At 37.0% G+C, this 27,644-nt stretch overlaps 2 protein-coding genes across 3 annotated transcripts in view; one reads left to right on the forward strand and one right to left on the reverse strand.

Annotated features, from left to right (window-relative positions):
• Window positions 1-5,965: 5,965 nt before the first annotated feature.
• On the forward strand, window positions 5,966-26,449 carry LOC113642844 (beta-1,3-galactosyl-O-glycosyl-glycoprotein beta-1,6-N-acetylglucosaminyltransferase 7-like). 2 transcript variants are annotated; one of them, XM_027146544.2, is made up of 4 exons: window positions 5,966-6,581; window positions 8,404-9,363; window positions 25,889-25,984; window positions 26,135-26,449. In XM_027146544.2, exons 2-4 carry the CDS (start codon window positions 8,427-8,429, stop codon window positions 26,359-26,361), a joined length of 1,260 nt encoding a protein of 419 aa, XP_027002345.2. In that variant the 5' UTR covers window positions 5,966-6,581; window positions 8,404-8,426; the 3' UTR covers window positions 26,362-26,449. The 2 variants fall into 2 exon arrangements, with proteins under 2 accessions (XP_027002345.2, XP_027002343.2); XM_027146542.2 differs by lacking the exons at window positions 25,889-25,984; window positions 26,135-26,449 and adding exons at window positions 9,534-9,629; window positions 9,743-10,209 and having other exon boundaries at window positions 5,971-6,581.
• Window positions 16,805-27,644, reverse strand: part of rtf2 (replication termination factor 2) — a 51,667-nt gene continuing 40,827 nt past the window's right edge. Inside the window, exons 6-9 of the mRNA XM_027146549.2 lie at window positions 21,851-21,964; window positions 21,697-21,751; window positions 20,383-20,436; window positions 16,805-17,734 (exon numbers count right to left, since the gene is read on the reverse strand). Of these exons, the coding sequence (XP_027002350.1) occupies window positions 17,553-17,734; window positions 20,383-20,436; window positions 21,697-21,751; window positions 21,851-21,964 (405 nt within the window). The 3' untranslated portion in view covers window positions 16,805-17,552. The remainder of the gene's footprint in view (window positions 17,735-20,382; window positions 20,437-21,696; window positions 21,752-21,850; window positions 21,965-27,644) is intronic.

A 27,644-nucleotide genomic window follows, 5' to 3' on the forward strand; every position in this document is an offset into this window, starting at 1 on the left:
GAAGGAGGGAGACAGACCCAGATACAGGATAGCTTCAAATAAACAGGGTTTAATAAATAAACACAGAACAGGAACACAGACAAACTAGACAGGAAAAAGGACAAGTCAAGTAGAAGGGCTGAGCGGCATTCAACGCCGAGCAGAAGGGCTGAGCAACATCCACCGCCAAACAGAAGGGCCAAGCACAACCCCAGACATACCGTGGCCAGACCACGTCTCGAAGACCAGAATGGGAGGAGAAGATCCTCCGCTACAGGCCTGCAACATCCCCCACGGAACAGAAGTGAGGCGACGTCCATCGGCAACGCGGCACGGTTAAATAGACATGACGATTAACAATAGGGAACAGGTGTGTAGAGACGGGGAGAAGTAAACAAAGGAGGGGCAGACACGTTGCCATCCTGAAAGACAGCACTCTCATCAGAACAAGTGTTTCATGATATTAAGTATAGAATTTGCAGCGGTCCTTCTTTCTGTAGAAAAATTTACACAAACAATATCAGCAAAACGCCCCCACTGCATAACCTATAAGACAGTTTAACATATCCTAAGACCAGACAAGAGAAGTTTCCTCAACAAAATATGAAAATGTCTGAGAAAACACAATGTTTGGCAAAAAATCATTTATTATCGCTACAAAACACTGAACTACACAGTAATTACTGAATAAGGTAAAATGTCTTACAAGGAAGAATTTAAATTTCATATGAATCAAAAATGTTGGCAAACGGATCTTTGCCACTAGAAGGTGCTCTTTTGCTTCTTGACACTAATCATGTGGCTCTCATAAGTGGTATGGTGGGTGTACAACCCAGATGGACATCTTGTCAGTTGTATATTGTGTAGATGGTTTTTGGGTCTCAGAATTATCCTACAAGTCCTGAACTCCCTGCTGCAGCAATGGGCTTCACCGGCTTTAAAACCAGAGGGTCCTAGAGCTGTTGATATGTGGCAACACAAGAGTGTGAAAAAACTACTAATCATAATTGTCATTAACAGAAATAGTTCATGGTTAATTATATACCGTCTTGAGTATGATTATAAATAGAAGTTTTTCCAGATTCACATTAGTTTCATGATTACAGCAGCCAGGATTAGAGCTGACTGTAAACATGAAAAACAGAAATGCACATAGGATTTTTTTCTTCATCGAAGGTTAACCTAAGGTTCAATGTTTCAAACTGACAGATATAGATCACTTGAGAATTTAACATCTGCTTCTGTCTTCTGCTTTCTCTCACTACTAGTGAGAGAAAGTGAGACTAGTGAGAGAAACTAGCAAGGGTAGTTTGATTTGATTTGATTTGATTTGATTTTGGATAGTGGCACAGGATTGCCTGAGTAACCTGGTACTGTTTTTGTTACGTTACTTACTTGTACTTATTCCTTTATAACAAGGTTTTAGCTTGGCATTATGCTTAGACCTGGACTTAGTTTATCTGACTCAAACTGCTAGCCACAGTATCTAACAGAAGTGAGTACACCCCTCACATTGTTGTAAATATTTTATTATATCTTTTCATGTGACAACACTGAAGAAACGACATTTTACTACAATATAAAGTAGTGAGCGTACAGCTTGTATAACAGTGTAAATTTGCTGTCCCCTCAAAATAACTCAACACATTAATTAAGTCATTACTGTCTAAAAACACTGGCCAGAAAAGTGAGTACACCCCTAAGAGAAAATGCCCAAATTTGGCCACATTATCCATTTTCTCTCCAGGGTGTCATGTTACTCGGTAGTTACAAGGTATCAGGTGTGAATGGGGAGTAGGTGTGTTTAATTTGGTGTTATCGCTCTCACGCTATCTCTCAGTGTTGTTACATGAAAAGATATAATAAAATATTTACAAAAATGTGAGGGGTGTACTCACTTTTGTGAGATACTGTAACAATATAAAAAGTAATACTGCATAGAATGACAAAAACCCATCAAACAACAAAAAAAATCATGCAACCACCTACTCAGCATACATACAGAGTAAATTACATCTTGCCAGCAAAGGGCAATGTATCACAAGCCAGACTAATGCAGCACAACACAACTTATTATAGACTTATTATAAGCAACACACAGAAATGGCCAACAGAGCTCTGAATTCATGTATAATTAATGAAATAAACCCCATGCATTATAGAACTACAGGATTCATGTACTATTCATGTACTGTTTGTCAATGTTCTCTTTCAATTGCTTCCTGTTTAAACATTTTTAAAAAGAGCTAAAATCATTTTTAACCATGTCCTGTTTCTCAAGATGTGAGATAATGCAATAACCAGGGGGGTAGTGAATGTGAAACCAATGGTTTAGCAGTTAGTGTGATAGTCAGGTGGCAAAATACTTTTGGCCACACAGCACGTTTCATACATTGCCTGAGCATGATATGTGTTTTTTTCTCATTTTAAATTGAAACTCTTGTTTTCTTCCATCACCAGTCTCACTCTCACTGTCTGTGAGTAGACTGTGCACATGGGTTCATTTCCTGTTAAATCTTTTGCTGTTTTGTAGCCGTTTTCAACTGTTTTAAGATTTTTTCTAACTATATGGCCAAACGTATGTGGACACCTGATATTCACATATTCACATATTTATGCCTGTATAAAGCACAGCTAGATAGGATGTCTTAGTATGCTTCATTTCATTACACTTTCCCTTCACTGGAACAAAGGAGACCATGAAGACATGGAGGTATGGAGGAACATTATAGCAGTACATTGGAGACTAAATCTGGAATGGGCTGTTCAAAAAGCACATAATGTATAAGTGAGATGTTTAGGTGTCCACAGACGTTTGGCCATGTTTGGAGAGTGTAAAGATGTAGACATATATGAAAGGGTGCAGCAGATTTATTTGTTGTTTTTGGTCGTCAAAAAAAATGTTGTTACAAAATGTACTGTATTAATTTTCTTTCAAAGTCTTAGGGTTCCTACACAGCTAATATTAACTATTACTATAAGATTAGACTATATTTGCAAATTTATCACCTACAGCAAACATTTAAATTCAACAGTAAAATCTAGATTTCCTAAAATTGCAGTGCAAGATATGCTTCTGAGAACTTCTTCAAATCTACTAATGAACATGATCTATCATGTAAACACCAGTTATATGTACAGGATGCCATGGTTTCACAATTTCCGGTTGATTCACTTAGATGGAGTTGTGGTATTCTTGGTATTCATGTTTGCAGTTGCAGTGTAACCGACCGCTGGCAGCTTTCTAAATCAGCAGTCAGATTAAAACCCAGCTAAGGAGAAACATCCTTTTGTTCTGGTGTATGCTTTCTGTGTACACAAGTCAAACTTTCAAATCAACAGAAAGTAATGTAGCAGCATAAAGAGAAACAGGGACAAAAGTATTCATATACATAGTTTACATATACTCTATGTGTATCACCGCTTAGTCATATGCATAAAGTCTGGCCATCCCCATAAAGAAAAAGTGAAAACTCTACTTGACAGACCGATAGTTAGCACCTGCTGCTTATTAATTTTACACATAGTTTATTTAATATAATAAAATAATATTCATAATATGTGTAGATTGTACAATTATTTCAGATTTAATATCCATATAATCTGTATATCTTATATATGAGGCACATTATCAAAGAATTTATTACTTGTGGAAAATACACTTCATCAGAACATGAGCATAATCCACCCTGGTTTTTCTAGTCTTAGAGGAGGCTGAAGAAAGTCTCTTTTACAATTTTTTTTAACACTCCTAGATGTTCGTTGTTAGATGTTTTCCCTTAGCAGCTGATCACTTGTGTACTGGTTTAGTACAGTGACTTCCTTATTTATCATTTGTACACTACTTTTTGTCCACCTTTTATGGTGGAAGTTGAAACTCAGTAAAATGCAGTGGTCACAATGGGATTTATGCAAATGGTGATTTATGTGGAAAAATATGTACTGTAGGCCTACATTTGCATATTTGCAAACTCATCACAGGACAGATGCCCCTGAATGATAAAAAGCATGATGAAACCACATATGAATGTTTGTGTGTGTGATTTTATTTTCATGAATAATGGTGTCTTGCTAACATAAACAATAGATACATACAGACCTGTGTGTTATATTAGACAGCAACTTGTCTTTTAAAAACAGCCTTCTTCGAAATATTGCCAAGCTAAGAAACATCCAATGTGTATCTGATGCTGAGAAGCTAATTCATGCATTCATGACCTTTAGACTGGACTATTGTAATGCATTACTAGGTGGTTGGCCTGTATCTTTAATAAATAGGCTACAGTTAGTCCAAAATGCAGCTGCCAGAGTTCTCACAAGGACAAGAAAATATGATCATATAACCCCAATTTTATCATCTCTACACTGGCTACTTGTTAAGTTTAGAATTGATTACAAATTGCTGCTACTTGCGTACATGGTACAGGCTCTTGATGGTTTAGTTCCCATGTATCTAACTAGTCTTGTAACACATTACAATCCTTTGCGCACACTGAGATCACAAAATGCAGGACTCCTGGTAGTTTCCAGAATATCTAAGTCTACTAAAGGTGGTAGAGCATTTTTGTATTTAGCTCCCAAACTTTGGAATAGTCTTCCTGATAGTGTTTGGGGCTCGGACACAATTTCCCAGTTTAAATGTAGATGCTGTTTAAAACTTATCACTTTAGTCAGGCGTACACATAATACATCACATGATATTGTGCTCTATTACATCTGACCAAATGCACATTATCATCTAGTGCTTGCTAATATTATGAATAGCAGCTACGTTAATCCTTCTCCACTGCTTCTCTCTTTCTACCCATCCCAAGGCATCCAGAAATTGTACCAGCTCCGATTGTCTTCCGTGTGATAAAGATTTTGGACCTCCACTGAGATGAGGCCAACTCTGTGAGAATCCTGAGGCATCTAGAGATCTACCAGCTCCAGTTAGAGTCTGCGATTCTAAAGAGGAGATGCCAACTCCATGTGATTTTTTACATCAATACAACATTTGTCAGACTGTATATTTGTAATCACACCCTCCATTGTCACCCATATAAGGATGGGTTCCCCTTTGAGTCTGGTTCCTCTCAAGGTTTCTTCCTTCCATTCAAGGGAGTTTTTCCTTGCTACTGCTGCCTGAGTCACTTGCTCATTGGGGATAAATACAAACACATTTAAATATATCTTCAATATTGAGTTCTATTAATCTTTCTATTATTCTTTATAATAACCTTTTGTTCTATGTTTATGTTATGTAAAGCTGCCTTGAGACAATGTCAATTGTAAAAAGCTCTATACAAATAAACTTGAATTGAATTGAAACAGCCTTGTTTTTCTTTTCCTTTCGAGAGAAAACTGTGCATTAAACACAAATAGATTCACCGTCTGATTACAGAATGTGGTTAAAAGCTTGACAATGTGAGGTAGATACAGGGAAATTTGTATTTTGTATTGCAAACTGTTATTTCCTTTGGCTGATGTCCAACACCACAACATTATATTCAAACAATGTATCTCCAAACTATTAAATATTAGACGGTTCAAAATTTCAGAACCCTTAAATATGAACTCTTTGATTGGAAATTGCTTGGACTGAGAACTACTGACAAAACAATAAAAAGTTAACAACAACAATAATTATAAAAAGCTAATCCTAATGTACAGTAAGAAACCGGACGTCTATTCCAAAGCCTTGCAAACTGTAAGTGCTTACTTGTGTCACTGATTAGCTACTGAGGCACTAATTACACTGACTCAACACAATTCTACAACACTACTTCCTCTAAATCCTGCAGGGTGTGTTAATTTATCATATTTCAGAAAAACTAGGCTAACGGATAAACAAATGGATGTTTTACTACAAAATGGTGGAACCAGGGTCTGAAAATATGTCACTTGACAAGATAAATTCAAAGGTATTTTTTTAAATTGTTAATCCAATTGATTCATTTAGAATTTTGTAGGGGGAAAAAAATTCTTCTAGAGTGGTCTATCTGTAAAACCTGAGCTGACACAAGAGGACTAATCTCCTGAGCTGACCAGGCACAGCTCACAAACAAGCTTCCCCTAGGGCTTACAACATCCACAACACCAGGGAACCAATCTCACACCAGAACCAGTCTAAAAGTAAAGTACATTAGAGAAGAGAGGGGAGGAGTATTGGAGAGAGAGAGAGAGAGAGAGAGAGAGAGAGAGAGAGAGAGAGAGAGAGAGAGAGAGAGAGAGAGAGAGAGAGAGGGAGACGGGAGCATGAGTAGTTGCTAGGCAAGCTCAGCCTCTAAATCGCTATGTTTCTCTCTAGTGAGCTTTCGCTTTTGTATCACATGGGGAATGTAGCTGAGCAGCCAAGCAGCCAGTCACACAGAGAAGAGAGGACAGCACAAGGATTACACAGCAGCAGAAACAAGAGCTTCAATATCACCACAACCTGCATGCAGCGTGTGTGTCGGCAGTTGCAGCACACACCAGCTAACTAAATGGCAGGCATGACTCTCCTCTGCCTCAGGCAACACATATTTAGCTGAGTTCACAGTGGAGCAGACTTATCTGGACGTCAGAGTATTTAATGGTTAACCTTATTTGATGATAGGATCTGACTTTTCTACAGCTAAAAGGTAGGAGCCCACTTTGGTTGATTATAAAGTCGTGTAAAGTCGATGGGGTATATCTGTAGTAACATCCAATTGGTCACTAGATGTAATATCTGTAGCTGCTTGGTAGAAATGTTCCATAGGCCAAGAACAAACGTTTTATAAATGATTACTCTATTGCAATAAGACTGAAATAAGAGGACCTCAAGATAAACAGGTTCAAATGAAAAGTTAAAGATTATTCATTTCTGCTAAGGTACTTATTGCTTCTGAGAAAAGCAAAGAATGTAGTTTAATCCTTTGTCTTATTTCTAAGAAAGGAAAAAAAATTACATTTTAATCATATACTAATTCAAATTTTTATAAAGAAGGAGAATGTGTTTAATGGTGCATGTAGGTGTGTTACTCTGACAGTGATAAGCAAATAGAGAAATTTGTATACAACACTGGGTGCCTGCTTTCAAAAACATATAATGTAAGATTTGCATGAGGTTATTGGGAAATATTTACCACAGGCAAACAAAAAAGGGATGACCTATGAGAATGCTAGAACATGAGATCATATTTTAGTAGGAAAATAGGACATCAAGCTGCTCAGTCAAGAACTGACAACAATAATAATATAATGATACATGTCAATAATTCAAACCTGCTTATGAGCAAAAACACATTTCATGAAGGGGTCACTGGTTAGTTTAAAGTCACAGTACGTTTTCAAAATGAATGATTTATTTAGTCTAGCACACGTATGACAAGGTTGTACCACAGTAACCACCGGAAACTCAGGGTTAATTATATCTGTGCTGACCACTGCAGGAGATCATTTTGCATTTAGAATTGATTTCAAATTACCAGTAGCCAATAATCAATATCAAAGTAACATTAAATCTATTTGTAAAGTGTTAGATTTAACAGTGTTAACAGTTAGATTTTAACAGTGTTAAAATGCAGTCCAGATATGATACCACTACTAATACTACCACTATTAATATTATTATTATTATTATAAATAATAATAATAATACTAATACTACCTCTATTAATATTATTATAAATAATAATAATAATAATAATAATAATAATAATAATAATAATAATAATAATAATAATAATAATAATGCTATATAAATCATTACTCACATATACAAACCTTCAAAAATATGAAGAAAGGTATCACGTACAAGATCTAATACAGTACATTAATGAATGATCTATAAAGCATCGGATATCATTCTAAATCATGACACTTTTTTAATATCACGAATATACAGATCTCTGATATCATGTGATCATATACCACCTTGCATGGTACTGAGTGAAAGAAAAACCCTGTAATTGCTCTCAAAATTCTTCAAGATTAATTGTACCTGTTAATTTCATCCAGTTATAGAGATAATTAAATAAGACCTAGTTCCATAATATCTATCACTTAGATACAAGGAGACAAGAAATCAGATAGTGCTTTGTTCAGGAGAACAAAGCACCATCAGCAAAGCATTCAGAATTAAATTTAGGATGAGGTTAAACTTGTGAGGATACATTAAAGAAGAATAAACCATAGGCAGAAAGTGATACCGTCTTTTGAAATATAGATAAACATTAGGAAACCAGAATGACAAGAATGAAATCTTGTCCTGTCTTGTCTAGTCTTGTGAGTGAATGGGGTAGGAGGTCTATAAATTGTACAGAAGTGTGAAAGAATTTCGTTTTCTGGAAAAGGTAAAAGCACCAACATTTAGACAGTACCAGAAACATTTTTTTAAAGTCAAAACATTTTAATTGCAATATATTTAGCCATGAGTTTGCAAAATCATCATACTAATTTTTATTCCATGATCTTTCATAGCCTGATCTGCTTGATGCTGGATTATGCTCCAGCTTGAGAGTGCTAAGTGGAGGTTTCTTCTATGCCTTGGAATCAGCATCTTGATCTGCTCAATCATTTATCTTAAGGATAAACCTTCTTATGTTCCAAGGCCGCTGCATCATGCCTTAGGATGCCGTCTACCTGCTGAAAACTGTAAAGTTTTTCCACCTACCAGCCCTTACACAAGATGGGAAAGAACAGAATGCCAGGCACCGAAGTTTAACAGTCCACTCAACTGCAAGCGTATACAATCAGAGCATCATTTTATTATGAAGACCCTGAGCAAAGAAGAGGAGGACTACCCTCTGGCCTTCATCATCACTATCCACAAAGACCTGGAGATGTTTGTGCGCCTGCTCAGAGCCATCTATGCACCACACAACGTCTACTGCATTCACATAGATAGCAAAGCCCAGACAGAATACAAACTGAGTGTTCAAAGATTGGCAGAGTGTTTTCCCAATGTTTTTCTAGCCTCAGTTAGCGAGATAGTGACCTATGCTGGTTTTTCTCGCCTGAAGGCTGATATTAATTGCATGAAGGACCTAGTGAGGTCTCCAGTGAAATGGCGAAAGGTGATCAACCTGTGTGGCCAGGATTTTCCTGTCCAGAGCAACCTGGAGCTGGTAAGATATATGCAAGATGAACAATGGAAAGATAATAACATGACTCCTGGTATAAAACAGCCAAAGAGCATGCGACATAGGACTCAGATACAGCATGTAGAAATTAAAGGTGATCATGTAGCCTCATTGGGTCACAAAAAGACACCTCCTCCACACAACCTGACAATCTATTTTGGTACAGCCTACTACAGTCTACAAAGAGCATTTGTGGAATATGTGCTCACCAGCCCAGTCGCCAAAGACCTGTTGGAATGGTCAAGGGATACCTACAGCCCTGATGAGCATTACTGGGTAACCCTTAATCATCTGGAAGGTAAGCACAGTCTACTCATGAAATTTGATCCACAGCTATTCAAATAATCAGGGAAGGTCCCAGCATTTGCAAAAACAAATTGAAACTGTGTGAAAATCCAGAACATGTAGGCAATTGACAAAAAGGGATTATAATAAATATATTCACTACCCTGCTCAACATTTCCATAGATGCCCCTGGCAGTATCCCAAATGGTGGCTGGGAGGGTAACATCCGGGCCATTAAATGGAAAGACCAAGAAGGGACAGTACATCAAGGCTGTAAAGGTATGAACACTACAAAACATATACCAGCCAACTATTTTAGTTGCCCAAGAGTTAATATAAACTATAAATCATGTATGCTACTAATCCTATCAAAAAACTTGATGTTCCTGCAGGATGTTACATCAGGGATATCTGCATCTACGATGTTGAGGATTTACCTTGGGTAATTGAGAGGAACAGCATGTTTGCTAACAAGTTGGACACCACTAGATTTCCTCAAGCTCTGGACTGTTTAGAACAGTGGCACAGGCACAAGGTCCTACAGCAGGCAACAGTGCCCATTCAGTTATCATGGAAACTTGCAACAGAGGTCAATATTACTGATGCTACAGTAGCAGGCTATATGAAAAAGGTTACAGTTCAGATTGAAAGCTAATTCTTAAACTAAATTGTCAGTCATTTCAACATGAATTCATTAATCATTGGAACAAGAGCTAATGAGACTAAGCACATGCCTGTTCATTTTTTTGAATTTATTTATTACTATCCAAGGTTATATCTCTATGTCTGCCTGTATGTATTTATGTATTTGTTACTTCTAATGTGTGGATTAAAACTATTATTTAGCACATATTATAAAGGAGACTGTAGAGTTTTTATTTTGGCTGGCTGCGAGTTTCAAGTGTCTCATTCACGAAATGCCATGTTTAAAAAGAAAATTAATGTTCATAGACTCAAAAGAGAAAGTTAAGATTATCATTAAATAGAAGCAGCTGCTTGATAGCCACTGAACAACCAAACAATGTCAGTTTAGAGAAGTTGTTTAGAGAAGTTGCAGAAAGCAAACACACTGGTCACACTTCCACTTCCTCATTGTTTTATGACTGTTCAAATGGTAATTTAAACAATTAGATATCTATTAACTGCCATAACTGATATGATTGTAACTGTGCTGCAATATCAGAATTATTCATTAGGCTTATGACATCATAATATTATACTTTTTGAACAGGATTTAGCATGCAGTTTGTGTGATGCTGTTTATATATGTTTTTCTCCTTGGCCAAAAACAAGGGTTTTAATTCGAAAAGCCTGGCCTCTTTTTACTAGTCTAAAGGCATTTATTTTTTAAAGACAACAAATTGCTATTTCTTGTGCCTCTTTTTTGAAGCAGAATTAAGTGTCATCAATAAAGTGATGAGTTTACAACCATTTCATAATCAGTGGTCTGACAATATGCCTTTATACTTGTTTAGAAACATGATACCATGTTCATCTATAATTACTAATACAGTATAATAGTAATTATACTTACTTTCTGTTATCCATATTCCACTTTTCCTCAAACCTGGATCCTCCCATCACACAGATATACTGCATTTGTCATCATACTTTGTTTAACCAAGCATTTTCATATCCATGCATACAATACTATGCAAATATTTGGGCACCATCTTTTGTTGGTTTTAAGTCAAACAACATGCAAGAAAACTCTCGGATTGAACTGTCCTTTACCGAACAGAAAAGGCAAAATCAATAAATTGGAACAAGGAACTATAAGAAGCCCAAGCTGATACAGGAGTGTTGGTGAAACATTCTACTCTGCACCTCTGCTTGCACAAACATGATCTGCATGAAAATGTCATCAGAGGAAATTTTACCTGTACCCGTATTAAGAAAGTCAAAATGATAATAACATACACTCATTTTGCTTCATTTTTGACAAAAAGTTACATTTTCAGCTAAGAAGACATGTGTCAGGACTAATCTATCCACAGGTCTGTTAAACTAGCCCAGAGCACACAGCGGCCTACAAGCGCAGTTGCAGCAGACTCCAATTACCACAACACACCTGCATGCCTACGTTCACGGTCACTGGATTTATGACTATGCTCACCTGTATTTAATTACACACAAACAAACACACACACACACACACACACACACACACACACACACACACACACACACACACACACACACACACACACACACACACACACAAGGAGCGGTGCCAGATAATTTTGAACGCAGGTGCTGATGGTACGTCTGTTTATTTACAGTTGGGGGCTGAGTCATTACAAAAAAATATTTGCAAAATAGATCTTAGATAGTTCTTCTTCTTCTTCTTCTTCTTCTTCTTCTTCTTATTATTATTATTATTATTATTATTATTATTTATTTTACATGAAATTCAAAATTAAATAATTTTGCATAGACATTAATTAAACACCAGAATGTCAGTCAATGGCAATACAACAAACACCTCTTCAAAACACCTATTTATAGGCAAAAGTGCTGAGTTGTAGAAGCAAAATCTGATTTAGAATTACAATAAGAAGTCGCTTATTTGCCACAAGAAACCAGAGGTGGCAAAAGTACATACATCCTTTCCTCAAGTAGAAGTACAGATACTCATTTTTTAAAAGACTTTTTAAAAGAAGTATTGACTACACTCTTTTACTCAAGTTAAAGTAAAGAAGTATGTATATATATATATATATATATATACGTGTGTGTGTGTGTGTGTGTGTGTGTGTGTGTGTGTGTGAACGTATATGTATATATAATCTTGGAGTGTGCTGATGGATATTTGTGTTCATCAGCCACAAGAGTGTTACGAAAGGCAGGCACTGATGTAGGTGAGATAGGATGGAGTCAGCGTTCACATTCATCCCAAAGGTGTTCATTAGGGATGAGATCAGAAAACAACAACATATAGCAGGAAAGGTCAGGTGACCCAATACTTTTGGAAATATAATGTATACCAAGTGTATCACCAAGGCATATCCCAAACTGTAGGGAGATTCCAGCTCTGTCCTTGAAAACAACTCAAAATTATTGTGATGTTTTAAAATGGCAAAATTAATGTTATTTAAATTAAGCACTTCGTGTTTTTTGGGTTGACACCAGGGGCGGTTCTAAGATTTCATCTTTAGGGGGGTTTAGCCCTCAGCGAGAATTTAAAACAAGATGAGTTCTATATTATATGACAACTCTGGTAATAAGAATAGTGACATTTCACTACTTTTGGTTGCCGTCTTTGCGTCTTTCCGCCGATTAACGTTATAGATAAACGCCTCCAGCTCTGACTGCGCGTGCACGCTGCGCGTACCTGTGCTTCTCCGTTCAAATAAAGCAGACAGCTGAAGACGCACAGCATACGCGCGTAAAAGTATGGAATAAAAGCAAATTAAAAAAAAAATCGCTCTTGGATCAAACTAATAAATAATTTTCCTTCCCATCGACGACTGCATTCTAAAGTAATCTTTATTGTTTATGAAAGTAAAAATTATCCGTATAATTTTGAGGTGGCTGAGATTACAGACAGGGGGCTGAAGCCACCCTAAAAAAGGGCTAGAACCGCCCCTGGTTGACACAATTCGCAACGCATTCGCCAGGAGTCCTTTTTGACGCCGATTATTTCAAACATCTCCCTCATATATGGCCATGTGTGTTCAGGAATGTCCTCGTTGTTAGTTATTTTAACATCGGTGACTCCCTCTGAATTAACATTAGCCATTCCTTGTAGACGTGCTGCTCATTGTTAGCTCCGCTATCCTTAGTCTATGTCTGATAGCCAGTAAATAATACAGTACACCAGTCACATGGGGGAAAAGCCGCACAATGATAGGATGATAGGCTGGAAACAGCGCTCAATGAGAAGAAATAATACTAAAAGTAACGAGTCCGTTTTGAAAATGTAAGAAGTAAAAAGTACAGATATTTGTGTAAAAATGTAATGAGTAAAAGTAAAAAGTTGTCCGAAAAATAAATAGTGGAGTAAAGTACTGATACCAGAAAAATCCGCTCCTTCCCACCTCTGCAAGAAACCAATTAAAAATAAAAATAAAATAAAATGATACTATGCTAATCCAGCGAAGCCACAACTCATGTCACACGACATTACGTTAAATGTTTTTACTTTATTTCATCCTACTAAATTATTAATTAGAACACGGTCTTTATTTTATTGCTCTAAAAATGTTTGGGGTGCTATGGGTGAGTTTTTTCTTTATTGGGGATGCTGAAGCACCTGCTAGCCCCTCTCTGGCGCCGCCTATGGCTCATATTTATAAGCTTCTCTCAGTGCAAAGTAACTGTCGACTTATTCATGCTAGTTATGTTGGCTTTGTAGAAGCCAACATTCTGTTATGCTACTGGAGTTATTTTACTTAGCCAACTTTTTATTAATTGTTACTTCTCCTAGAGCTTTCGAGCCACATACACCAAATCCTGGTCTGAAGTTTGTTGCTATTACTTTTCTAAGCGATCGGAATTCCGGTGTGACACCGAAATCTGTGACCCTGGATTTGGGTCTCATGTCAACAGAAACAAACTTTTTTTTTTTTGTGAAATAGAGGGAGGTAACGGATTCTGATAACCTGTAATGCCTTATCATATTTTGTGACCGTGCTGTAAGTTTGTTTCTGTTGACATGAGACCCAAATGTTTTTCAGGATATACTATAGAGGGTGTTAGGCATTACCAGAGTGAATATGGAGAACATTCAATTCAATTTGGTGTGAAATAGAGGGAGGTAACGGATTCTGATTACCTGTAATAGCACCTTATCATATTTTGTGACCGTGCTGTAAGTTTGTTTTTGTTGACATGAGACCCAAATCCTTTTCAGGATATACTATAGAGGGTGTCAGGCATCACCAGAGTGAATATGGAGAACATTCAATTCATTGCATGTGAAATAGAGGGAGGTAACAGATTCTGATAAGCTGTAATAGCACCTTATCATATTTTGTGACCATGCTGTAAGTTTGTTTCTGTTGACATGAGACCCAAATCCTTTTTGGAGAACAATAACGAATTCCAGTATTTTATTCTGCACTTTATTACTGAATAACAATAATTTAAATGTTTTAAAATTTGTTCAATTCAAATTTGGAATAATAATAACAACAACAACAACAATAATAATAATAATAATAATAATGTTCCATCCATCCATCCATCCATCCATCCATCCATCTATCTATCCTGCTCACGTCACGTGAGGTCACGTGCAGACCCGCCCCCAAAATAAGCAAAATCAAAAAATTTCCAAAACATTGACATGTAACATATTATAGCACTCAGGACAATGAGGGTAATCGCGTCACGAGTATTCGGATGACGTCACATGCTCATATCCGCTCGCCTATAAAAGTATTGAAACCCTAACGGGCCAGTAGCTTTCACAAGCTTTCTGTCCACTTGCCTCAAAAAGTCACACATACCCTTATGTCCAGTCGCCTCCAAAAAGCACCGGCCTTTGCGAATACTTGCTTCGTCAAAGCCAACATCAAAGTTTGTCACGACGACCTAACCAATTAAAAATAAAAATAAAATAAAATGATACTATGCTAATCGTAGCCACAACTCATGTCACATGACATTACCTTAAATGTTTTTACTTTAGTTCATTTTACAAAATTATTAATTAGAAATTTTATTTCTTTAAAAATGTTCGGGGGTGCTATGGGTGAGTTTTTTCTTTATTGGGGATGCTGAAGCACCTGCTAGCACCTCTCTGGCGCCGCCTATGGCTCATATTTATAAGCTTCTCTTTGTAAGAGCCTCAGTACAAAGTAACTGTCGACTTATTCATGCTAGTTTTGCAGAAGCCAACATTCTGTTATTCTACTGGAGTTATTTTCCTTAGCCAACTTTTTATTAATTGCTACTTCTCCTAGAGCTTTCGAGCCACATACACCAAATCCTGGTCTGAAGTTTACTGGTAAGAACTTTACAAATCTTTTTTTTCTTTTTTCTTTTTGACATTTTTCATCAGAATTTTGCACTTGATTTCCAATTTGTTGATTGCCTGACCTGTGCCTGATATTTGAACATAGATACCTCTGTTTGTCTGTGAGAGAACTGTGAAAGAAATGTGGAAGTGATATATGGTCAAAAAGGGCCATAATGTAAATACCTGCATGAAGCTCATTTGGGGTTGTCTGCAAGATAACCACCAACCAAGATGGTCAAACACATTTCAGGCATCAGGAACAGGAATCAGAGCCATGAGATATGACTTCCTAGTAAGACAGAACATTAGCTATGCTTCTGGTAAATTGTTCACCAGACACTTCCTTCCTTTCAAGCACATTAAATCAGAAAATTGCTTATCGTGGTTTGTGTTGTTTGGATGGTAATGGCTTTCTTAATGGATGTGTAATATTTCGATTTTTCTGAGGACACCTCAGCAAGCATATGGTGTTCAAATACATTATAAAAGCATACTTGTAACTTTGGAGGAAAATCTATTAATGCACTCCAACACTATGGAATGTTTTTAAGTTATTTGCTCCGACTCCTGCAAATATCTTCAAATGTAAAATACAACATCAGGAGACCAACCCTAACTAAATAAATGAGGACAAAATCTCTGCAGTGGTGTGAAGTATTTAGAAATGCTGTAAAGTACATTTACACACACTACTAAGGGATTACAATACAAATGTTTACATTCGCCTTCAGGCTATAATTCCAAAATTAGAAGTTTTGAGATCATTTGCAACTCGGGGTGGCCATTAGAAATCAGCTTACGGCAACATTTTAGACTTCAAACTTGGTATACACCTTCCTAGGAACATGAAACGTGTCCCAGAGGCTTCTAGACTTCCTCCATCTCCATGTGTTGGGGCCAGAACATGTCTGGGCCCCTTAATTACAGCTTGCAGCTATATTGTGTGTTTTGTATTTGTTGCTAAGATATGTTACAAACAAGCTGAAGCAAACTGGAACTTTATTTTATTAATGCAACGGCATTCTAATTAAAGAAATAAAAAATAAAATAAAATTCAAATTCACACATCATATTTTTAAGTGAGAAAGAAAAAAATAAAACCGGTCCACACAGAGAGCTGAGTGTGATCTTTAGAAGTTTTCTATCAACATCTGAACTGTTTTCAAGTTACTGCATGTTTTAGTAAAGTGTGACTGCTGCAATGCACTTGGAACAAAATCAAATAAAAATGAGAAACCAGCGAGTTGATTATCTGGTTTCTAAATCCTGAATGTTCAGGTCAAAGTGACTGACTTGTGGGATTAGAAATAACCCAAAATATTTGGGTTAATTGACACCAAATAGGCGCAGAAATCTCATTTTCTGTGCATAAAATATGTCAAACCTAGTATAAATACGTAGTTTTGTTTCTGTAGATAGGTTTTGTAGTTTTGTTTCTGTCGGACTGTGCTGCCCTCTCGTGGGCACTATAGGAACAACAGGCAGGAAAAAAGTTTGCAAAGACCTTTATTTATTTTCAAACCATGCACCATCAAATGTGGAAGCATGATTTTACATTACGGCCGCGTTCTTCTTATAATGTATAAAGTTTATTAGATGATGTTTTTTTTTAGTAAAACAGGTTACAAATTAAAGGAAATACTGGTGGCTTTGTTATCCAGTGGTGGCATTTGGTTGCAATGTTTTTGTCCATTTCTCACTTTAGAGTGGAGGTGCATTTAAAATCAGTACAAGGAATTTATTACACTGGAAAGCTATAAAATGGTTGATATCTAGTGACTGAGACTGGCATGCCATATGACAAAATTTGCACCATATGGATGAAGAGACCTCTCCGATCAGTATGGAAATCTTGAGAATAAATTTATACTATTTTGCAATGACCTTTCCTTCTTTGTGCACAAGTTGAGCCAAACCAGTCAGTATAACAGAGCCAGCAATATGAATATCCACTAATACTAATAAAACAATATTTCACAAAACTACTGTAGGGAAAAAGTACAACAATAAAAGAATCCATGTGAAAATATACCAGAAAAAAAATTAAACCTTTTTTTGCTCGATAAAATACAAACATGCTAGAAAAATAATAGTCATACGGCATACGTGTTTGAAAGAATCATATATTAAAGCCACAAAACATTAAAATTGCTGAATTAGGTCAAATATGTTCAAAGGAGGAATTTAAATGCCTTCTTAGAGACTTTCTCTTCCACTTATCACTAACCATGTGGCTCTTAAAAGTGGTAAGGTGTGTGAGTAACCCAGTTGGACATCTGGTCTTTGGTACGCTTGGCAGAGCTGTGAGATGTGAAGAGAGATTTGTAGGCCTCTGACTTCTCTGTGTCCTGAATGGACCTTTTACTCCCTGCTGCAGCAGTGACCTTCACTGGCTTTGAAGAGCCAGAGGGTCCTGGAGCTATAAATGAGTGAAAGAAAAAAATTTTAAGTATTTAAAAAAATAGTTTGTGGTTAAGGATGTACAGAGGATGATGCATTTTAGTACTTAAAGGTATCATTACTGTTGTCAGTCAGAAAGGTTAAAAGATTTCTTTAGAGTTTTCCATTTTAAGAGGCAGTTGGTTTTAAATCACACATTAAAGTAGACTGTTAGGCAGAAGTACGCCCGGTCACATATCACATATACAATTTTGTTTAAATGTCGGGGATTGCTGCTTGTTCATATGCTGTACTTTTGTCTCAGTCCCAAACAGTGTTGGTAAGAAAGCTATGAAACAGCTCCACTTTTCATTTAATCTCTGCACTTCCTGAGAGGCAAGACAGAATATGACAGCTGACTGTTTTAATGGGAAGTGAAAACTTTCATTATATATACGTATATATATACACGTATATATATACGTATATATATATATATATATATACGTATATATATACGTGTATATATATACGTATATATATATATATACGTATATATATATATATATATATATATATATATATATATATAGATAGATAGATAGATAGTGGTATGTCTCTGATGAATAAAATCAGTATTATAATGGAAATAACAACAACAGCACCATCAACAACAATCACCATCAGGTTAACAGTAAACAAGTAACAAGCTTTAGCCCCCCTAAACTTCTGCCCAGCCCCCCTAAAAAATTATTTGATTAATTATTTTTTGCCCGCTTCAGTCCCCTTTAAAAACGCATTTGAAGCGGCGACAAGCTGCGTCATGTTTCTGCTCCTCCCCTGAACTGAGCCTGCGTGGATTCACCGCGTGTTGTTTATATTGCTGATAAGCATAGTCAAAGTTTATGGCTTTTATGTTATTTTCTGGTTAAAATTTGGTTAAAAGTTTATTTTATCAAAAAAGTTCCTTATCTGAGGTTTTTATGTGAGCATAGAAATGCAAACAATAAAATTTTGTGTTTGTACTGGAAATGTGTGTATGTGTGTTTGTACAGTGAGTAATGAACCAGGACGTCTTCATTGTTAAAAAAAAAAAATAAAAAAAAAAAAAACTATATTCACAACTCAAAATTTTCTAGTGACTGGTCACATCTAAATTTTTCATTTTTTTTTTTTTTTACAGTGAAATACAGGGAATACAATGGAATAGTAGATTGCAATAAGGTTAGTAGTATACAACCCTGCACTGGGGGCTGAGCCCCCCTAAAATGAAAATTCTAGAATCGCCCCTGACAGATGCCGATCAGTTCACTGTACTGATACTGCAACACTATTATCGTAGTCCATCAGAAAAAAAAAAAAATGTTCACACAAATACAGAGCTAAATAAACAAACCTCACAGCACCTATTAGTGGATTATACACTGGCAAGCTTATTCTGAAACAGAGAAACTGGTAAGGTAAAAGCTGTCATACGGATCAGGAATCAAACCATGAGAGCAAACATGAGAGTACCGGTAAGATGTGTGCAGAGTTTCAGTTCTACAGGAACTTGGAACGCAACTCGTACATGAGCCTGCACTTGTTCAGGACATAAAAGTAATGTGCATGTGTTTTAGTTGACGGTTCATTGTCAGAACACACATATATCAAGAGAGAAAGGGTTAATGGTGTGCGACACAGAAGTGGTGAGGTGCCTTATTCACACACAGTTGAGTAAACTTGCCAGCTAGTCCAGACAAATGTGACAATAAAAGCAACATCTCCTTAAAGCTGTTTAGATTTTAGAATGGGACCTTACTCCCTTACCAATAAGAACCACGAGGCTAACATACCGTTGGATTACTGATCGGAAGGTCATGAGTTTGAATCCCAGGTTCAATTGCTCAGTTGTATAAATTAAAATAAAATGTAAGTCACTGTGGATAAGAGTGTCTGCTAAATGCCATAAATGTAATGGAATGTAAATCAATCTCTCTCCAAGCCACCTCCAGTTCTCTGCACCCCTAATATTAATCTAAAATGATTAAGTCTATTTCTAGTCATATTTTACTCTTTTTAAGTTTTAAATTGTTGTATTCTTCTGACGGACCCTTTGGCTTCTTTTTAGGAATAAAAATGCTTTATATTAGAAAAAGAATCTAGCAAAAGCCAAAGAAATATAAAGCTTAAAAATATGTCAAGACCTAGGCTTAAGAATCTCAGGTTCTGCAGACATTTAATAGGACATGCAAGTACACCGTGTCTACATTTTTTCCAACATACATTTCTTGGGTATGTCTGTAAGGCATGGCTACTACTTTATCTATGGCTATTACTACTCAGTCCCAGTGCCTGTTAGTGATCCTTGTTAACATCATTTGCAGAATGTCTTCTGTGCCTAAGCTATAATTAAAGTTAAAGGAATGTGACTCTAGAACTCTGACATCTGCTTTATTTAACTAGAGCTTCCTGCTGAGCAATTGAGTGATTTCTTTTCTATGTGGACGAACCTAGAACTGATGCACTGCCACGGCTTAATACAAAGATTAATGATCCATGAATCATCAGCAATTAGACTAAGCAAATGCCAAACATCTAACAAACAGGTTTTCAGTGACCTGGATTGACATTCTGGTGTAGTGATACTGAAAGCCTGAATGGAGGCTTGTTCTAGTTTTCAGAGGACAATCATTGTGAAGTCTGTACCTGAGCTATTGCTGATGCTTTCTCCATTTGCTGGTGTTGATTTCATCTCAGGGGCTGTATGAAAATTAGAGAACACAGTTAACAATAGTTCACAAATCAAACATTTTACGGGATGTAATGTGGTAGCTTTTAACACTAGCAAAGAAACAATGTGCAGTGACGATATGTACAAATCTTTAATTCCGTATTAAATGTACTAGTTGGGAATGCAAAAATCATGAAATAAAAAAAAATGTTATAATATAAATTAAATTAGATTTTCAAAGAATCATATGTATAGTTATGTAATAATTATGCATAGTTGTAAAAAAAAAAATAATAATAAATGAATAGCTGACCCAGCTGTCATGAGAGTGTTTGTTCTGAGTATCTGACTCAATCATACTGTGAAAACACATCATTAATTAGGTGTCATTAATTATCCTTGATTATACAAGAAGGGAAGCATATGTTCCACACCTTGCTCTAAAATATTTACTTCTAAATTGCAAGTAAATTGCAAGGGCTGTTGAACACCATGTTCTAAGAAACAAACTAATTTGAGGGATTAGGGAAGACGTATAAAGAAGTGCAACATGACGGCTTAAAAAAACAAAACAAAGATAACACGAAACGTGAAAGAAAACAACCAATTTCTGTTAAAACACAAAGAAGGATAATACAGTCATTTGGAGTAATTAGTAACTAAGTTACAGTAAGAAGACGTTTGACTGAATATATCAGCAAAAAGCCCTGTTAAAGCACCAGTGTAGAAAAAAACGGCAATGGAAGAAGGGGAAATACATTTGTTTCTGAAATCCCAAAACATTCTAGATACTAGTTCAGTTATTTGTAATAAAGTTACTGTAACTGTTCGAAGAGAAGTGTTAACACTGCTATTGTATAATAATATTCTTAATTTTTTTTTAAATGGAAAAATGCAGACTTGATAACATTTGTTAATGCTTTGTTTTAGAACTGAACCTGTAACATTTTCAGTGCATTTGAAATATGAACATGAAAGCTATTAAATTATTTGCACTAAATTATTTGCATTTTCACATACTGCTACTTATTTGAACATGACGGTATTATGGTAAATTTTCACATTAGTCATTAGCTTCATCCACTAATCCATCTTATTTTCACTATGTGGAATTTCACAATCATTTCATGACTCACTAGGTCACCTAATCAGACATGATCTCCACATACAGTAAAGTCTATGCAAGTTCATAACATAACTAAAAAATGTGTTAAAGTTCTGGTGAATTTGTGTTTCCATACAGTAGCAGGGAGCTTGTAACTATACGATAGAAAAAAAAAACAATGTACCTGTTGATTCTGGTGATTTGAAAACAGTCTCAAGAGCCTTGCTTTTCTTTGACTTCTGAGGAAGTAAAGTACAATATTACACATTAGAATTATTTTTAATTTAGAAAAACATGGTAGACAACTTCCACACTGGCATCGCTGGGTGAATTTCTACCTTTGCTGTTTTAGCCTTGGCCCTTCTCTCTTCCATTGCCTTCTGTAGCTTGTCTTGCTCTTCTTTGCTACTGTTTAGCATCACAATATCATCTTCATGAAAGGGGTCTCCACACTATGAAACAGAAAACAGAACCAAAGCAGAAAATGAATTTTCAGTTAATAAATTCAGAATTATTAAAAATTACTGACAAGGATACAGTTTAACATCATATTTAATTTTTGTAAGGCACCTCTTTCCAAAAAGCTCTGTAATCTCTACCTCTTTCTAATTAGCCTCAGTGCTTCAAATCAAATAAAGGGTTTTCTTATGAAAGTTTTAATCAGCCTTACAGCCAGTTTTGCCTGTTAGCCAGAATTCACCTGCCACACAATACAAGTGCCAACATTTGGCAACAAACGGATGTATATACTGTCACATACCACAGATGGGTGGTTATGATGCCAAAAAATGTAATGTTGTAAAAGCACCAAGCCAAGAATGTTAGTGGGTGTGTATACATAAAAAAAAAAAAAGATTTAAAAAGATGAAAAAAATGTTTCCACGTCTGCCTCTGTTTTCTCATTCCTGAACTAAACCTGGGAAGTGTTACGCAGGTGCTGAAAACAATGACATCCTTCACCAGACACAGCATCAGGTCCCCCTCCAACTGCACCACAATTTGGAGCATCACATCAATATTCTGATTGATGCCCAAGTGGCAGCCTGTCAGGTGCTCCAGGACTACGATCTGTCTGGCTAACACTTTTCTGGCCTCCACAGTTTCAAAAGCTTAAGTTCATCGATTACATGATTTGTCTCCAAGACCACACTCTAACCAGAAACTGTGGATGACTGCAAAGGTGCATGTGCTGCAAGGTCTAGGGACTTGGCCTTCAGAGAAAATGGACAAGACTGCCTTAAAAACAGCAAGGGTCAAACTGTCTGGAGCCATCAGAGTGGCAAAGTACGCACATGCCCAGAGAATCCACAGCTACTTCCTAAACAGAAGAGATACCCAGTGCATGTGGCAGGTCATCCAGGCAATCACGAACTACAAAACATCTTCACGCCTCCCTCCCAGATACGCTGAGTGAAAAAAGTCTACAGTGTCCTGCCCCAATGTCTATCGTCCCGTCACACTCACACCCATTGTGATGAAATGCTTTGAGAGGCTCATCATGAGGCACATCAAGATCCAGCTACCACCATCAATGGGCTCCCTGCAGTTTGTGTACCTTCCAAAATTTTTCAGGGACAACAACATTGCCACGACCCTCCATCTGGCCCTCACCGACCTGAACAATAAAGATGTACAAATGCTGTTCATAGACTTCAGTTCAGCATTCAGCACAATCATCTCTCAGCAACTCATTGAGAAGCTGAACCTGCTGGGCCTGAACACCTCACTCTGCAACTGGATCCTGGATTTCCTGACTGGGAGAGCTCAGTCAGTCCAGACCAGGAACAGCATCTCCAGCACCACCACACTGAGCACTGGGGCCGCTCAGGGCAGTGCGGTCAGTTCACTGCTGTTCATTCTACTGACTCACGACTGTGGAGCAAAGTGTCTCTTTGTATCAAACTGTTGGGAGCTGTGGTGCAACAGCTAACGGCCTATTGTAGAGCCAATAACTTGTGACTAAAAGTTAATAAACCATGGTTGCTGAGTACAGGAGAGCACAGGGTAACTGTTCTCTGTAGAGAATTGTTGAATTGATCAACAGTTTCTTCCCTCAAGCAAATCAGGATTTTCAACACCCAGAACTAAACTGTTAGAGAAGAAGTACATTACGAAGATCACAGGATGCATAGCCATGCTGATTTGATGTCAATCCAAAAACAGGTAAGCAGCTAAAAGATGACAAAAAATAAATAAATTGACAAGTTGGAACTAGCAGCTGATTTGGTTTACTGCTTGTAGAAAAAAAAGGTAAAGTTGCATCAGCACCTTGAACATGGCACAACTTGTTTGCCTAAACATAGCATACTCAGAAACTTTGGTGGAGTTCTTATTTAGACAGCATAAGGGTTGGCAAGTCTAACTAAAATCACAAATTAAAGTAACTTGATATTGTGCTTATTTAATAGCACAATATCTGTTGATCTATGATAATGTTGTATTGCAAAAGCCTGTATAAAGCAATTTTGTGACATTCTGTGGGCTTAATTAACAACCATCAACAGCATTCTAGTGCTGTAACTGAAGCAGTGAGCTAAATTAAGATTTATTTAAATACCACTGGACTTGACTGTTGGCTTTTATTTAAGAAAAAGTATACTAGTTTAGTCACATGGAAGACGAGTTGCATGATGGATGAAAAGAAAAGACAAGTCAAACTGAAATCTAGTTGAAAAAGGTGGTGAAAGAAAAATCCAGAGGATGACAAATTGAGATTTAAGGGCAGTACCGTAAGGGAGAAGGGAGGAGAATTGGAAGGTGCATATGTATTTCTCTCTATCTGGAGTAGTTAAACCTCTAGTCTCAGAGTAAACAAAGAACATTTATATACAGTGTCAAAAACAAAAGCTTTGCCGCACCAGCTTCACTTAGCGCACAGGTAATCTACCTGACTGGCAGTCAGCCAAAACAATGCTCCTCTGTTCAACGTGGGTCTTTAGCTGAGGTTTCAATAGAGAAGATTTTCCTGGACATTCTTTGATATCCTTATAACGTAAAGGTAAGAGTAGTCTATTGATTTATTAATGCATGCATGTGTGTGTGTGTTAAAAAGAAATAGACTTTAGAATATATATTTGGTTATCATTACCTTATAATAGGAAATACTAAAAAAAACTGACTATCTTGACTACATTTAAGATGGATTTCTACTTGCTAAGATGTAAAAAGGTGAAACTTTTTATTTTTTTTACACACACAAACTGAAGCACCAAGTCATAAACCGTCAGAGCATTTTTTTGAATTTGTGAGTTGAGGTTTAGTGCTTTTTTCCTCATCTCTACAAAAATAATGTAATAGTAGAATAGCTTTCAGAGACACAGAATACCTGCTTTCAAAAATAACTCGAAAATTATATGCCACAGTATTTTTGAACTAACAGTAAACAGACATAAGAATCCTTTACAGTCAAAACTGTACATTTGGTTTTTGTTCAAACAGAAATGATAAATGAAGAGCAGGACCAATAATTATAATGCTGATAATGTTGTTTATAATATGACAAGATTAATAAAGACATTTCCAACCCAATAGTGTTGCTTCAAAGCTACAGCTGCCTGTCTTAAGATGCAATCCATTTGTTGAAAACTGTAAAGTATTTCCACCTACCAGCCCGTACACAAGATGGGAAAGAACAGAATGCCAGGACCTGGACTTTAACAGTCTCAGACTACCCTCTGGCCTTCATCATTGCTATCCACAAAAAACCTGGAGATGTTTGATGTTTCTAGCCTCAGTTAGCGAGATAGTGACCTATGCTGGTTTTTCTCGCCTGAAGGCTGATATTAATTGCATGAAGGACCTAGTGAGGTCTCCAGTGAAATGGTGAAATGTGATCAACCTGTGTGGCCAGGATTTTCCTGTCCAGAGCAACCTGGAGCTGGTAAGATATTTGCAAAAAATGGAGAGATGAAAACATGACTCCTGGGGTCAAACAGCCAGTGTACATACAACAAAGGACTGAAATACAACACAAGGAAATCACAGGTCACTATGTGGCCTCATTGGGTCAAGACCACAAAAAGACACCTCCTCCACACAACCTGACAATCTATTTTGGTACAGCCTACTACAGTCTACAAAGAGCATTTATGGAATATGTGCTCACCAGCCCAGTCACCAAAGACCTGAAGGAAAGAGTGGTCATGGGATACCTACAGCCCCGATGAGCATTACTGGGTAACCCTTAACCATCTGGCAGGTAAGCAAAGACTACATGAAATTTAAATTTAATAAAGTCCCAATTTAAAAAAGTATTTTATTTTTTTCTTCACTGCTAGTGAAATAAGGTGAGAAGCCAGAAAATGTAGCATCTTAATGCACACATGTATAAAACCTCAATTCACCTGTGTTCACTACCCTGCTCAACATTTCCACAGATGCCCCTGGCAGTAATGTAAATGCTGGCTGGGAGGGTAACATCCGGGCCATTAAATGGAGAGACCAAGAAGGGTCAGTACATCAAGGCTGTAAAGGTATGAACACTACAAAACATATACCAGCCATTACAATACTGTATGAAGCACAGGAACATTGTGCAACTATTGTACATGTGAGAAGTTTATGCCATGCGCCATACAAGAAACAGGATAATCTTATCAAAAACACTATATTTGTCTTCACAGGAACGTACATTATGGATATCTGTGTCTACGATGTTGAGGATTTATCTTGGATAATTGAGAGGAACAGCATGTTGGCTAACAAGTTGGACACCACTAGATTTCCTCAAGCTCTGGACTGTTTAGAACAGTGGCACAGGCACAAGGTCCTACAGCAGGCAACAGTGCCCATTCGGTTATCATGGCAACTTGCAACAGAGGTCAATATTACTGATGCTAGTCACAGTTAATACCTACACTTATTCCTTAATCTAGTTTGTTGTACACACAATTCAACATGGAATAATTAATCCACAAAACAAGACCTACATTTATATAATATTTAGAAATGTAAGAACAATTTTATGTTTATTTAATCTGGGACTTTATGTAGCACCATGGTCCAGAACCATGTTGTTTCATTACACTGTGTACTGCATCAGCTATATATGATCAAAATAACAATAACAGCCTCTTGACCTGATCATTTGTTTGTTTTACTCTATTACAAAGGTGTGAAGTGCCTAATAAACGTTAGCCTGAATGATAAAGAAGCAGTCCAAGAGGTTTACCTTTAATGTTATTTGTGTGCCACTGTTTCTTAATCTTGCTAAATAGCATACAGTCATGTTATGACACCAGAAAAGAAATCCACACCACACCCATAATAAATTACTAGTTGAGAGATGAGTCAAGGTTTCATTGGCCTAGATAACACGTTAATTTAAATGAAAATTATAAATGATTTCAATGTTGCCAGTAATAAATGAATAACTAATGAATAAATACATGCTCGCTCACTCCATTCGGTCCTATCTAAATATGTCTCCAAGAACCCTTGTCCTGAAAAAGCCATGCACAATCCCACAAACATCTGACACCAGGTCATGAAAGGTTTCAGTGCTTACATATGGATTTATATTAGATCCAAGATGGCTGAGTCTGCATACAGGAGGTGGAGCGGCTGGTGTTATGGTGCAGTCAGAACAGTCTAGAGCTAAACACCCTCAAAACTGTGGAGATGATAGTGGACTTTAGGAAAGACCTCTCAACACTACTTCCCCTCACCATATCCAACAGCCCGGTGTCATCTGTAGAAACCTTCAAGTTTCTGGGCACTACCATTTCCCAAGACCTGAAATGGGAGTGAAACAAACTCCATCATCAAAAAGGCCCAGAAGAGGATGTAATTTCTACGTCAGTTAAGGAAGTATGGTCTGCCACAGGAGCTGTTGATGCTGTTCTACACTGCAGTCATTGAGTCTGTCCTGTGCACATCTATCACCATCTGGTTTGGTGCAGCAACAAAACAGGAAAGGAACAGACTGCAACGCACAGTAAAAACAGCAGAAAAAATAATTGGTGCCCCCATGCCCACTCCCCAGGACTTGTACGACACAAACCGGGCAGGAAAAAATCACCAGTGACCTTTCGCACCCCGGACACAACTTCTTTCAGCTCCTCCGTTCTGGCAGGCACTACAGAGCGTTGCTTACTAAAACTACGAGACACAGAAACAGTTTATTTCCCCAGG

Source organism: Tachysurus fulvidraco, chromosome 5, assembly GCF_022655615.1.
Source record: "Tachysurus fulvidraco isolate hzauxx_2018 chromosome 5, HZAU_PFXX_2.0, whole genome shotgun sequence".
Taxonomy (NCBI): domain Eukaryota; kingdom Metazoa; phylum Chordata; class Actinopteri; order Siluriformes; family Bagridae; genus Tachysurus; species Tachysurus fulvidraco.

Coding starts and splice junctions, on each gene's coding strand:
- LOC113642844 (XM_027146542.2), top strand. CDS start 8,427: ATGCTCCAGCTTGAGAGTGCTAAGTGGAGGTTTCTTCTATGCCTTGGA. Junction 9,364..9,533: donor AACCCTTAATCATCTGGAAG/GTAAGCACAGTC, acceptor ACATTTCCATAG/ATGCCCCTGGCAGTATCCCA. Junction 9,630..9,742: donor AGTACATCAAGGCTGTAAAG/GTATGAACACTA, acceptor ATGTTCCTGCAG/GATGTTACATCAGGGATATC.